Source organism: Miscanthus floridulus, chromosome 7 (genome assembly GCF_019320115.1).
Source record: "Miscanthus floridulus cultivar M001 chromosome 7, ASM1932011v1, whole genome shotgun sequence".
Lineage (NCBI taxonomy): Eukaryota > Viridiplantae > Streptophyta > Magnoliopsida > Poales > Poaceae > Miscanthus > Miscanthus floridulus.
Window position 1 is genome coordinate 123,301,413 of NC_089586.1, and position 13,616 is coordinate 123,315,028.

The 13,616-nt window shown below is 48.0% G+C and overlaps 2 protein-coding genes across 2 annotated transcripts; both read left to right on the top strand.

The window, feature by feature from the left end:
- The first annotated feature begins 727 nt into the window (after positions 1-727).
- Positions 728-6,876, top strand: LOC136466184 (protein bfr2-like). The gene is made up of 6 exons (XM_066464622.1): positions 728-984; positions 1,133-1,424; positions 3,152-3,355; positions 3,606-3,857; positions 5,583-6,256; positions 6,702-6,876. Exons 1-6 carry the CDS (start codon positions 728-730, stop codon positions 6,874-6,876), a joined length of 1,854 nt encoding a protein of 617 aa, XP_066320719.1.
- Positions 6,877-12,124: 5,248 nt separating this feature from the next.
- Positions 12,125-13,356, top strand: LOC136464572 (protein BIG GRAIN 1-like B). The gene has a single exon (XM_066463520.1). It carries the CDS (start codon positions 12,231-12,233, stop codon positions 13,209-13,211), a length of 981 nt encoding a protein of 326 aa, XP_066319617.1. The 5' UTR covers positions 12,125-12,230; the 3' UTR covers positions 13,212-13,356.
- Positions 13,357-13,616: the final 260 nt, after the last annotated feature.

Here is a 13,616-nt window from a genome sequence, read left to right on the forward strand (position 1 = left end):
ACACGTTAGTCATAGTAATCTTGTATTGTCATTAATCACCGAAACCCAATTAGGGGCCTAGATGCTTTCACCCCTGACGGTGGCGACGGCGAAGGCCATGGCGACGGCGGAGGGTGCTGGTGCGGGTGCGGCGTAGGTGCTCCAATGTTGAGGGTGCCAGGGTTGCAGATCGACATCAGATGCGGGGCTAGGTGGTCCCCGTGCTACGCCAAGGTCTAGGTTATTGTTCTTTGGAATTCCTTGTTCTTTTGTTTAAATCGAAGCTTTTTTTATGGAATGGAAGTTCCTTTTTAGGGATCCGGTGGTTGAAGTCATTTTTACCATTAGAAGACATGGTATATGATTAGTTTAGGAATTCCGTTTGTTTAAACAGACTTCGTGTGTTGTGTAACTGTGTAATTGTTTATGCGGTTGCAAGTTTGATGTTAATTATCTTCCTGTTGCGAGTAATGTAGGACATTTTATGCGCCATGGACCCTCTGGATACTCTTCCTATTCGGTTTCATTATGGAGGAGAATTCTTGAGAAGAGGAAATACTGTGTATTACTTGGGAGAACAAGTGGATGTGTCATACATTGACCATGATAAAGTCTCTCTCCCTGAGATTATGGGCACCTTAATGATCATTACACTATTGAAGAAGGAGCATTGTTGCACTAGCTTGTTCCTAGAAGGCAGCTTTCTAATGGCCTACGTGTTCTGATGGATGATCAGGCTTGCATTAAAATGGTAAACAACACTGAGGAAGGAGATGTAGCAGAGATATATGTTGAAGGACATGCAGTTGATGATGAAGAGGAAGAGGATGATGAGGACAACAACTTTGAAGATGAGATTGAAGGTGAGCAAGAAGAACATGATGACAGTGAGTTTGAAGGTGGATATGAGGAACTGACAGATCTAGGTGAAGATGTCTTGGTTACTCATAATAATAAGAATAAAAGTAGGGAAGATGTAGAGAAACAGATCAAATTTGTAAGGGAGTAGTACAACCCTAGCAAGATGGACAAGGGGAAGCAGGTGGTTGATGACCAAGGGAGTCAGCCAGTTGATAGTCAACAAAATATTTCAAGTGTTTTGAATGACAAAGAAAATTTAGAGGACAACAGTGATAGTGAGTTTTTTGTCTAGAGATGACAATTCATCTGAGGAAGACGAAGAAGTTGTACAGATTCAAAAGAAGTTCAAGGAAATCAAGAAGAGCATGAAGAGTGGACAAGTAGTAAATCTGGATGATGTCATCTTGGATAGGCCAAATTCTGGGCCAACCATGTTTGAGCTTGATGATGATGCAAATGGCACCCCATATGCTAACAGCTGTGCAGAGGATGAGTCAGAGGAGGAAGCAAGTGAGGGGCACTTAGAGACGAAGCACAATTATTACCCAAGGTTCAGCAAGAATTATTGGGGACCTAATACCAGGGTACCCAATGAGGTGGGACTAATGACCATCGAATGTCGATGCTTCCAGTCAGACAAAGAGCACTACTACGCTTCTTGCCCGAACGACGGAAGACTGGTTCCGCCTCGCCCGATGGCTAAGGGCTAGCTCCGCCTCGCCCGATGTCCGATGGTAGGCTCCGCCCCGCCTAACCCCCGAGGGTTGGCGCTACTTGCGCACGCGCCTGCTGCCTCCACGTGCCACTACCTGCGCACACACCTACTGCCTCCACGTGCGGCTTCTTGGGTAGTGCGGGCCGCCCCGACCGCACTGACCGGACGCTCCAGTCATATTGATCGGACGCTCCGGTCAGTTTAACCCGCACACCAGTGATTAAGTGTTGACCGGACGCTGGCAGGGTCCGATCACCACTGACCGGACGCGTTCGGTCGCATTGAACCCTCACTGGAACCTTACTGTACTCGACCGGACGCTGAACCCCAAGGTCCGGTCAGTACTGACCGGTCGTGTCCGGTCGCAGAATTCCTTCTCTAGAACCTTACTGGAGTCGACCGAACACTGGCCCTCAGCGTCCGGTCACTCGACCACTCAGTGTCCGGTCGCACCGAACACAATCTCCTTGGTCAAATAAATTGACCGGACCCTGCAGCCAGCATCCGGTCCGCATTTGACCCTCCATTCACTTCCAACTCTCGATCATATGTGAATGAAGTTCGCTCCAAAGGATCTTAGACATATGTAGGAGCTACCTAGCGCTAGTTTTGACAAGTGTGCACCACACCTAACTCACTAGATTCATCTAGGTCAAGCTACCCGTCCATACCCCCCTTAATAGTATGGCCAAAGGAAAAAACAAAGTCCTAAACTACTCTAAGTGTCTCTCCAACTCCAATCGACACTTAGAACTAGTCATCCTTAACCTTATCGTCCATCCTTTGAAAACCAAAATGATTTCCATCGTAGGGGCATGACCACCTTGATTGCCCAATCGATCTCCATTACCATGACCTAACTTAATTGCCTCTGCAAAACACACGTTAGTCATAGTAATCTTGTATTGTCATTAATCACCGAAACCCAATTAGGGGCCTAGATGCTTTCACCCCTGACGGTGGTGACGGCGAAGGCCACGGCGACGGCGGAGGGTGCTGGTGCGGGTGCGGCGTAGGTGCTCCAATGTTGAGGGTGCCAGGGTTGCAGATCGACATTAGATGCGGGGCTAGGTGGTCCCCGTGCTGCGCCAAGGTCTAGGTTATTGTTCTTTGGAATTCCTTGTTCTTTTGTTTAAATCGAAGCTTTTTTTATGGAATGGAAGTTCCTTTTTAGGGATCCGGTGGTTGAAGTCATTTTTACCATTAGAAGACGTGGTATATGATTAGTTTAGGAATTCCGTTTGTTTAAACAGACTTCGTGTGTTGTGTAACTGTGTAATTGTTTATGCGGTTGCAAGTTTGATGTTAATTATCTTCCTGTTGCGAGTAATGTAGGACACTTTATGCGCCATGGACCCTTTGGATACTCTTCCTATTCGGTTTTATTATGGAGGAGAATTCTTGAGAAGAGGAAATACTGTGTATTACTTGGGAGAACAAGTGGATGTGTCATACATTGACCATGATAAAGTCTCTCTCCCTGAGATTATGGGGCACCTTAATGATCATTACACTATTGAAGAAGGAGCATTGTTGCACTAGCTTGTTCCTAGAAGGCAGCTTTCTAATGGCCTACGTGTTCTGATGGATGATCAGGCTTGCATTAAAATGGTAAACAACACTGAGGAAGGAGATGTAGCAGAGATATATGTTGAAGGACATGCAGTTGATGATGAAGAGGAAGAGGATGATGAGGACAACAACTTTGAAGATGAGATTGAAGGTGAGCAAAAAGAACATGATGACAGTGAGTTTGAAGGTGGATATGAGGAACTGACAGATCCAGGTGAAGATGTCTTGGTTACTCATAATAATAAGAATAAAAGTAGGGAAGATGTAGAGAAATAGATCAAATTTGTAAGGGAGTGGTACAACCCTAGCAAGATGGACAAGGGGAAGCAGGTGGTTGATGACCAAGGGAGTCAGCCAGTTGATAGTCAACAAAATATTTCAAGTGTTTTGAATGACAAAGAAAATTTAGAGGACAGCAGTGATAGTGAGTTTTTTGTCTAGAGATGACAATTCATCTGAGGAAGACGAAGTTGTACAGATTCAAAAGAAGTTCAAGGAAATCAAGAAGAGCATGAAGAGTGGACAAGTAGTAAATCTGGATGATGTCATCTTAGATAGGCCAAATTCTGGGCCAACCATGTTTGAGCTTGATGATGATGCAAATGGCACCCCATATGCTAACAGCTGTGCAGAGGATGAGTCAGAGGAGGAAGCAAGTGAGGGGCACTTAGAGACGAAGCACAATTATTACCCAAGGTTCAGCAAGAATTATTGGGGACCTAATACCGAGGTACCCAATGAGATGGGACTAATGACCATCGAATGTCGATGCTTCCAGTCAGACAAAGAGCACTACTACGCTTCTTGCCCGAACGACGGAAGACTGGTTCCGCCTCGCCCGATGGCTAAGGGCTAGCTCCGCCTCGCCCGATGTCCGATGGTAGGCTCCGCCCCGCCCAACCCCCGAGGGCTGGCGCTACTTGCGCACGCGCCTGCTGCCTCCACGTGCCACTACCTACGCGCGCACCTACTGCCTCCACGTGCGGCTTCCTGGGTAGTGCGGGCCGCCCCGACCGCCCCGACCGGACGCTCTAGTCATATTGACCGGACGCTCCGATCAGTTTAACCCGCACACCAGTGATTAAGTGTTGACCGGACGCTGGCAGGGTCCGATCACCACTGACCGAACGCGTTTGGTCGCATTGAACCCTCACTGGAACCTTACTGTACTCGACCGGACGCTGAACCCAAGGTCCGGTCAGTACTGACCGGTCGCGTCCGGTCGCAGAATTTCTTCTCTGGAACCTTACTGGAGTCGACCGGACACTGGCCCTCAGCGTCTGGTCACTCGACCACTCAGTGTCCGGTCGCACCGAACGCAAGCTCCTTGGTCAAATGAACTGACCGGACCCTGCAGCCAGCGTCCGGTCCGCATTTGACCCTCCATTCACTTCCAACTCTCGATCATATGTGAATGAAGTTCGCTCCAAAGGATCTTAGACATATGTAGGAGCTACCTAGCGCTAGTTTTGACAAGTGTGCACCACACCTAACTCACTAGACTCATCTAGGTCAAGCTACCCGTCCATACCCCCCTTAATAGTATGGCAAAAGGAAAAAACAAAGTCCTAAACTACTCTAAGTGTCTCTCCAACTCCAATCGACACTTAGAACTAGTCATCCTTAACCTTATCGTCCATCCTTTGAAAACCAAAACGATTTCCATCGTAGGGGCATGACCACCTTGATTGCCCAATCGATCTCCATTACCATGACCTAACTTAATTGCCTCTGCAAAACACACGTTAGTCATAGTAATCTTGTATTGTCATTAATCACCGAAACCCAATTAGGGGCCTAGATGCTTTCACCCGTGACGGTGGCGACGGCGAAGGCCACGGCGACGGGGGAGGGTGATGGTGTGGGTGCGGCGTAGGTGCTCCAATGTTGAGGGTGCTAGGGTTGCAGATCGACATCAGATGCGGGGCTAGGTGGTCCCCGTGCTGCGCCAAGGTCTAGGTTAATGTTCTTTGGAATTCCTTGTTCTTTTGTTTAAATCGAAGCTTTTTTATGGAATGGAAGTTCCTTTTTAGGGATCCGGTGGTTGAAGTCATTTTTACCATTAGCCGACGTGGTATATGATTAGTTTAGGAATTCCGTTTGTTTAAACAGACTTCGTGTGTTGTGTAACTGTGTAATTGTTTATGCGGTTGCAAGTTTGATGTTAATTATCTTCCTGTTGCGAGTAATGTAGGACATTTTATGCGCCATGGACCCTCTGGATACTCTTCCTATTCGGTTTCATTATGGAGGAGAATTCTTGAGAAGAGGAAATACTGTGTATTACTTGGGAGAACAAGTGGATGTGTCATACATTGACCATGATAAAGTCTCTCTCCCTGAGATTATGGGGCACCTTAATGATCATTACACTATTGAAGAAGGAGCATTGTTGCACTAGCTTGTTCCTAGAAGGCAGCTTTCTAATGGCCTACGTGTTCTGATGGATGATTAGGCTTGCATTAAAATGGTAAACAACACTGAGGAAGGAGATGTAGCAGAGATATATGTTGAAGGACATGCAGTTGATGATGAAGAGGAAGAAGATGATGAGGACAACAACTTTGAAGATGAGATTGAAGGTGAGCAAGAAGAACATGATGACAGTGAGTTTGAAGGTGGATATGAGGAACTGACAGATCCAGGTGAAGATGTCTTGGTTACTCATAATAATAAGAATAAAAGTAGGGAAGATGTAGAGAAACAGATCAAATTGGTAAGGGAGTGGTACAACCCTAGCAAGATGGACAAGGGGAAGCAGGTGGTTGATGACCAAGGGAGTCAGCCAGTTGATAGTCAACAAAATATTTCAAGTGTTTTGAATGACAAAGAAAATTTAGAGGACAGCAGTGATAGTGAGTTTTTGTCTGGAGATGACAATTCATCTGAGGAAGATGAAGAAGTTGTACAGATTCAAAAGAAGTTCAAGGAAATCAAGAAGAGCATGAAGAGTGGACAAGTAGCAAATCTGGATGATGTCATCTTGGATAGGCCAAATTCTGGGCCAACCACGTTTGAGCTTGATGATGATGCAAATGGCACCCCATATGCTAACAGCTGTGTAGAGGATGAGTCAGAGGAGGAAGCAAGTGAGGGGCACTTAGAGACGAAGCACAATTATTACCCAAGGTTCAGCAAGAATTGTTGGGGACCTAATACCGGGGTACCCAATAAGGTGGAACTAATGACCATCGAATGTCGATGCTTTCAGTCAGACAAAGAGCACTACTATGCTTCTTGCCCGAACGACGGAAGACTGGTTCCGCCTCGCCCGATGGCTAAGGGCTAGCTCCGCCTCGCCCGACGTCCGAGGGTAGGCTCCGCCCCGCCCAACCCCCGAGGGTTGGCGGTACTTGCGCACGCGCCTGCTGCCTCCACGTGCCACTACCTGCGCGCGCGCCTATTGCCTCCACGTGCGGCTTCCTGGGTAGTGCGGGCCGCCCCGACCGCACTGTTCAACTCAAGCCTCCCCGTTCGCCGCGGTCTTGGAGCACCCAGTGTCGGAGATCTCATCATCGACGGCTGTCAACTCGCGATGACCATCCTCAACTTCGCCATGTTCCTCCATATGCAGGCAAGTACCAGGAGCGGCCCCGCTACCGTTCGTGCCTGGATCCGACCACTCTGTCGTGGCGTGGTCGACGCAGTTGGGCCCGTCGTGCGTGGTCCGGCCCGGCGACTGCGTCTGCTCCTTTGCCGACCTCGGGTCCTTCGCTGACTTCATCGTTGCCGAGGAGAAGCAGCTGTGAGTTCTTATTTGTGCTACTATAATTCCTTTTGGTTTTCTTTTTTTGTTTGAGGTCACGGTGGTTCGATACTTTGAATTCAGGAGCATAAATGTTTGCTGTTTTTGGAACCAGTAAATCTCTTGATACTTTGTTTGTGAGTTGCCAGAAATGATGGATCAGTGGTGACATGAATAGAATCTATTGGGTTCACGATGCAAATATGATCCTTTGTTCGATTGTAGTATAGTAGTCCTATTGTGTTAGCTTGGTAGTGGCGTTGCAAAATATAAACCCGATAGGATTCTCATTTATGTGTTCATGTTAACTAGACAATGCACGGATAAACGGATAATGCCTTTCATGGCCATACATGCTAATAACAAACAAAAAATTCTTTGCAGGCCACATACCCTGTTATCGAGATATAGTAACCACTCAGATTACTCCTGCTTTTTTGTATTGCTAATTTTTGTTGATTTATTGTTGTAAGTTGATTCTCCTGCACAGGCCTCTTTTTCTTTCCTGTTGTGATGGTTATGGAGTGCAGTGGATTGAGCCTGAATTTTCTGCCAGTCTGAATCCTAGGAATCGTGCTAGGGTTGTATGAGGACAACAGATACGAGTCTGCATCAAAAAAAAGGTGCACCTGAAGCAGGTTGATATTATTGGACTGTGTTATGATGCCGAGATGGATTAGAAATAAGTATGCTAATGATCTTCGTCAGGTGTGATATTCGGAAGATAGCTTGTAAACTCTCCTCCAAATGTCCTTACCCCTTGTCAATAGATCTTTCATCAAACTTTGATTGTTCTTCATAGATTAATTATCAGTATACTTATTGCAGTCATCCTTTGTCCTTTTCAGTTGTGCTTGCAGAGGAGGCGTCAAAGATCGCTTCTACTTACAGTGATGTGTTCACTGCCACAATACTAGATGTAGAGAAATGCAAAGAGTTGAAGATGTGTTCTTGCTTGGGAGTTGCTATTGTGTTACAAACCCACTTATGGGAACGTCAAGAGAAAGCTGGCTATTGTTGTGAAGGGTTTAACTTTTGAAAGGTTTCTACTTTGTAGTACTTGCAACATATTTAGTGGCTTTATGAAAAACTAGAAGTAGACATGAAGGTGGAACAGTTTGTTATTTTTCTTATGCTTGATTTGCCTATGACTCTAGTGGTGTCTACAACAGACCAGGCCAGGCTACAGCATCGAGCTGATGAAATTTGACATGGGAGAGAGGTACTTCATTTTTCACAGCCTCATAGTTGTATGAGATGTACAGGCTTTACCGTTTTACCCATATTAATTTATCTATTAAATTTCTATGATTTTCCCTTCTGACAGGATCACTTTATAGTCGTTGCCTGTGAAAATATGATTCGTAGTTGGGCACTACACGACAAGTGATGACAGTCGACAGGTTTAACGCAGCCCTGATCCTGGTGGCGTCTAACCCCTCTGTGAGGTGATGTCTCCGGGTGCTTCAACTAGCTGGTGCCACAGTATTTCAATCACTATACTACAGCCCCAGTTACAGGCTTTGGTCCAGTAAACATGCAGGACAGGTAAGATCAAGTTCGAATACATTTCAGTCTTTTCACAATAAGATCTCGCTGATTCAGTTCTTGCTAATGTATATTGTCGGAATTGAAAGAACAACACTACTGCAATTAGAAGCTGGTTTCAAAATATGTTGGTAAGCTACAATTAGTCTATGACAAAATCTGCTGCCATTCCTGCTCTGATATAGAGAAGGTTCATTGTATAGGGAAGGTTCATTGTTAAGATATACTTATTATATTTCTCAGACTGATTAAACATATATCATCTTTTCTTTCAGACTGATTAAACATTGAATTGAAAATGATTCCCTATAATACTGCTGCATACATTTTCTCATGGAGACAAGAAAAATGTGCCATTGGAGACGAAGGCATCAGGCGTTCCCAATCTAGGTGACCATGAGTGACGTGCAGATAGTCTTTAAGTCATGATTCTGTTTCTTTTTATTTTTCCAATTTAGCATGATTCCTTTTGTTGATTAAGTTAACGATACTATGTGCGTCCATTGGTTGAGTGCTGAATGAAATTTGACTTGTGGATGACATCGGTGCAGCATGTAACAATTCTTTTTATAAGGATGTGTGATCCATCACTGGGTACTACGTGCATGAATTTGTATCAATGCTAGCAAATAAGATATGAACCAAGCATCTACAATCCACACTGAAAATTTTCGATCCTGGGTTGCTGTTGATAGTTCAGTTTCATTTGCCACCGAGTGACCCTTCATATTGGCTCCGCTATGATGATTATGTTCTCCCTTTTTTTTGCCGGTCTGCATTTTTGTGAGTGAATAATGTACCAAGTTGAATAGAGCGATTAGAACATGTTCTTTACATGTGGAAAAAAGACCCTACGGGTGAATATAAAGCGACCTATATTTATTTATTGAAATTGCAGTGTAACAACGGACTATAATTCTTTTCAACTTCTTCTCAACATCTATCATCCTGGTGTTCAACATGGTTGAGGAATCCAATTTGCTATCAGATAATCATTCCATGGTACTGGAATGGGTATAATCATTTTCACATATACTTGATAAGTTATGTATGCCCTCAATGCAAGGACGTTGTGTCAAGACACTGTTTTTGACAATGCATATTAGACTCACAAAATATTTTTGATAAAAGTAAGTGACTAACAATTGCATTGCAAGTAGTGAGATTAGCGGAGCACTATGTCAAGTTTAATACTGTTCCTTCATTTCTTCTGGATCCTATTCACTTGGAAGAGGTAGTGAGAGAGCAGATTGTAGGGGTTGAGGATCCTGAATGCTCTTCAGCTTTTCAGAAATTTTGCACTCACTTATCACTACTCTTGTTTGCCACGGCAGTTTGGTGGCTGTTGAAGGATTCAGTGAGGAGTCCTTTTTTTCAGTCCACTGAATTTACCGTCATTAGATGACCCTTTTTTCAATTAGATGCCCTTTTTCGATCTTTTTTTTGGTACTACTGTGTTGTGCAAGGTTTACTGAGTCAAGACACATCATGCTAAACCAACAAAATATAGAAGGATCAAACTGAGTCCGGATTTATGTTTTTATAGCTGGCTAAATGTTTCTGATGTATTTTTTTTTGTTAAAAGTTGTATAATACACATTCTTGAATGGCGTATCGGCGTGTGTACAGGACAAATTTCTATAATATACTAAAAATGATGCAATGCATTAGAATCTCTCTTAATTGTCTTGCTCTACTCTATTTATGTGACGAAATACCACCGTAGTTTGGTTGTTTTGTTGTTTTCATATGCATCCATCAAATGTAGCCGTGGCGTTAGCACGGACATTATACTAGTAGTTAAAAAGTACCATACCGTTGATACAACAAACTTCTATCATTACTGCAAATACTTTTTTGTACTAGGTAATTTTCCATTACAAGCTTTTAATGATCTAGGTAAACTATTATATATTTCAAGGAATAAATAAATGACCTATTGGTATTTATCCCTCCTAAATCTAAATTCTGACTTGGCCACTGCTAATACTATTATGTAGTGTACTGTTTGCAACTTCACCGATAACTGTAGCAATAAACCAAAGGCAGATGAAACTCCAACAAGGCACCCAAGAAAACCTTGTTACCTTCTTTCTTTTGATTTCAAGGCAGTAGTGTGACCGTAAGCAAGGAGGCTCGGATAACGTTAGATAGCATGGCTTGAGAAAACAAGCAGCTGGTTGCTGTCAAGATCAGCTAGCGTTGCTTAGACCGGTAGGTGCTCACGGCCGCTGGGTTATTGTGTCGGGAGCTCGAGGGCGACTGCTTTGGCGGCGTGTTGGTGAGTTGTGTTTTGGGAAGGAGTTTGTATCACCTTCCTCGGGCTCATAAAATCAGATTCGGCCATTATGGCCCAACCAAACCGTGCAGGCCGGCAGGAACGGGCCTGATACGAGAACGGCTCTGTCATCGTGCCACCACCTGGCCTCCCAGCAAATTGAAACCCAGGTCAGGTGCGTGGGTGGGCTGTGCGCTGTGGGATGTCCCCGTGACGCGGCCGGCCGGCGTCGGCGTAGTTGTTTGCAACCCAGCTCCTGCTTTGGGCCTTCAGGCCTGGCCGTGCCCCGGACCGTGCGCGTGCGGCGCGGTGGTACTCCCAGTCCCAGTCTCTGGCAGCGAATTGACCGGCGCACGGCCCTGGACCTGGAGTGGGTGAACGCTGATCATTGCTTCGGCCCCGGTGGAGCTGCGGTCCCATGCGCGGCGCGGCGGCGGCCGTGTGTCCGTGCACCGGCGGATTTGAGACGTTCCAACCGTCAGACGACAGCCTCGCGTCGCGTCGGACGACGGGTTCGCACCATACTCTTCCAAGTCTCCATCGTCCGAATACTACACGCTTTGGTTCTTGTAGTACTACGTAGTAAATGCAAGCCTACTAGCCTCCACTGTCCTCTCTTGTAACTTCGTGACCGAGATCTAGCTATCAAATCCGGGACATTGATCATGGCGACGTGATGATCTCAATTAGGGCTTCCTAGGTTCACTGCCTCACTGGTTCTTGTAGCAATCAGGTTCATAATAAAATGGTTCTCTTTCTTCTAGCAGCGCTCTTTATGCTCTGCTATTGGGCTGCACAATCATGAACCGTAGTTACAAAAGGGAGCGCATCATTCAGATGCCTTGAAAGCAAAGTCATCTGTTCATTGCACCGATGCTCCGAAGAGGTGGCCTTTCTTCCATTCTATGGCCCAGGATACAGCATTGCCCCCAGCCATTCTCTCGGTCACAGTCACACTGCCTCTGCTCCTCTGCAGTCTGCCGGACTCAACCTTGTCGCTCTACTGCATACTCCTATTAACGTTGTCTGCTGTCATCGGTAAATGGATTGCATTGCAGTTGCAGTACCTCATTGCCGTTGTAGTCAAATAGGTATCCGGTATCGTTGTCACCTCGCTACCTGACACCTGCATGCAGATCTCTCGTACACACACTATCAGAGGCTGCGAGGCCGTAGTACCGCCCCCACTCAGCTTTCCCTGCACATGAGCGGCGCAGAAAGCTCAAGCTCCCCGGCCCGGCCGTTGCCAACAAACTCCATCGTGGGCCGTGGAGGGAGAATCAGAGAAAAGTAGCCGGAAACTCGAGTGCGGACAGTGTCACCCACCCACCTCTATTTCGCTTCCAAGTTCCACCACCTGCACCCGTCAGCCCCCCGTGTGCATGCGTGCGCGCCATTTCCCCAGACCCCTGATCGTTCACCCCCGCACGAACGCTCCAGCACCACCACCGAACCATCTTTCCTTCCCCGCGCTGTCACCTCTCGGTCCCGGCCGGCAAGTCCACACGGCCGACGTCGTCTCCAGTTCCACCATGCCTCCACACGACGACGACGCCCGCGTCCCGCCACCCCGGCCCAGCCGGGGCCACCAGCCGTCCTTCTCCGCGGCGCTCCTCGACGCCATCTACCACTCCCTCGAGGCCGACGCCGAGGCGCGCTCGTCCACGGAGGCGCGCCGGACCCGGACGCCGTCGTCCCCGGAGCGGCGGACGCCGCTTCCGAGCCGACGTCGCCCGACGCCCGAGCAGTCGCCGTCCCGTTCCTCGGTCCGGTCACCGCGGCTGCAGAAGACGCCGCGGCCGTGCCGCGTCCGCCCGGACCCGCAGCCCAACTCGAACGGCTCCCTCCTCCTGCCGCCTCCGCTCCCTCCGCCACACCCACACGAGCCGTCGACCGGTGACCGCCTCGTTGCGGACGCGGAGATGAAGAGGGGCAGGAGGAAGAGCAAGAGGACGACGGCGAAGGCGGCGCCGTTCGCGTGCCTCCTGAACGCTCTGCTCTGCAACAGGAGGCCGGCCAGGTCGGTCGACCACACGCCGCGGGCAACGGCAACGGCCGCGGCGTCATTCGCGGCGGCGCCGGAGCCGACTTCGGCGAGGTCAATCCTCTCGTCGCGCGCTTCCCGGAGGGAGTCCGCGGCGACGGGAGGGATCCTGAACCCGGCGAGGCGGGCGGTGAGGTTCTCGCCCGTGGCGACGGTGGTGGACGACGAACACGGGCACGGAGTGGTCGGGACGGCGCCGACGGGGCTGCGGGACGCGGGGGCGGAGATGGCGCGGGCGAAGGAGTCCGCGCCGGAGGCGGAGAGGAGGGTGGAGGAGCTGCTGCGCGCGCTCGGTGTGGCGGACGAGCGGGAGAGGGCCAAGGAGAGCAGCGAGTCCAGCTCCGACCTGTTCGAGCTCGAGAGCCTGGCGGCGTTTGAAGACAGAGACACCGAGATGCCGCGTTCCAGAACCGCCGCCGGCGACGGTGCCGGGCTGCTGGCACGGCCGCAGCCCCGCGTAGCCGCGTAGCTGTGTAACGATGATCATGAACAACTACCTGTGTCGGTGGTTTGTATGATCAAAGAGACAAGTTATGCCCCTTTTACTTTTGGGCCTTTTGTGATGGTTTTAGCTCTCATAGAACTGCTAGGGTGGTGTTAGATCACTAGTCAAGACTAAAGTTTAGCCCCTAAAATTTAGCCTGATGGTCTGTTTGGATCCATTGCCTAAATTTTAGTTCTCTAATCTACGATGACTGATTTATCCTCGTTTAATTATCCATGCACAGCCATGCATACTGGCGCGTGAGTGGGGAGTGCAAGGGTATGGGGCGTCTAGCGTCCGCCCGAGAGAGTTTAGTCCGGTTTAGGGCCTTTTTGGAGCAAAAGATTTTAGCTCAGGTTTTAGCCATTTGTCCACATTTAGGCCCCGTTT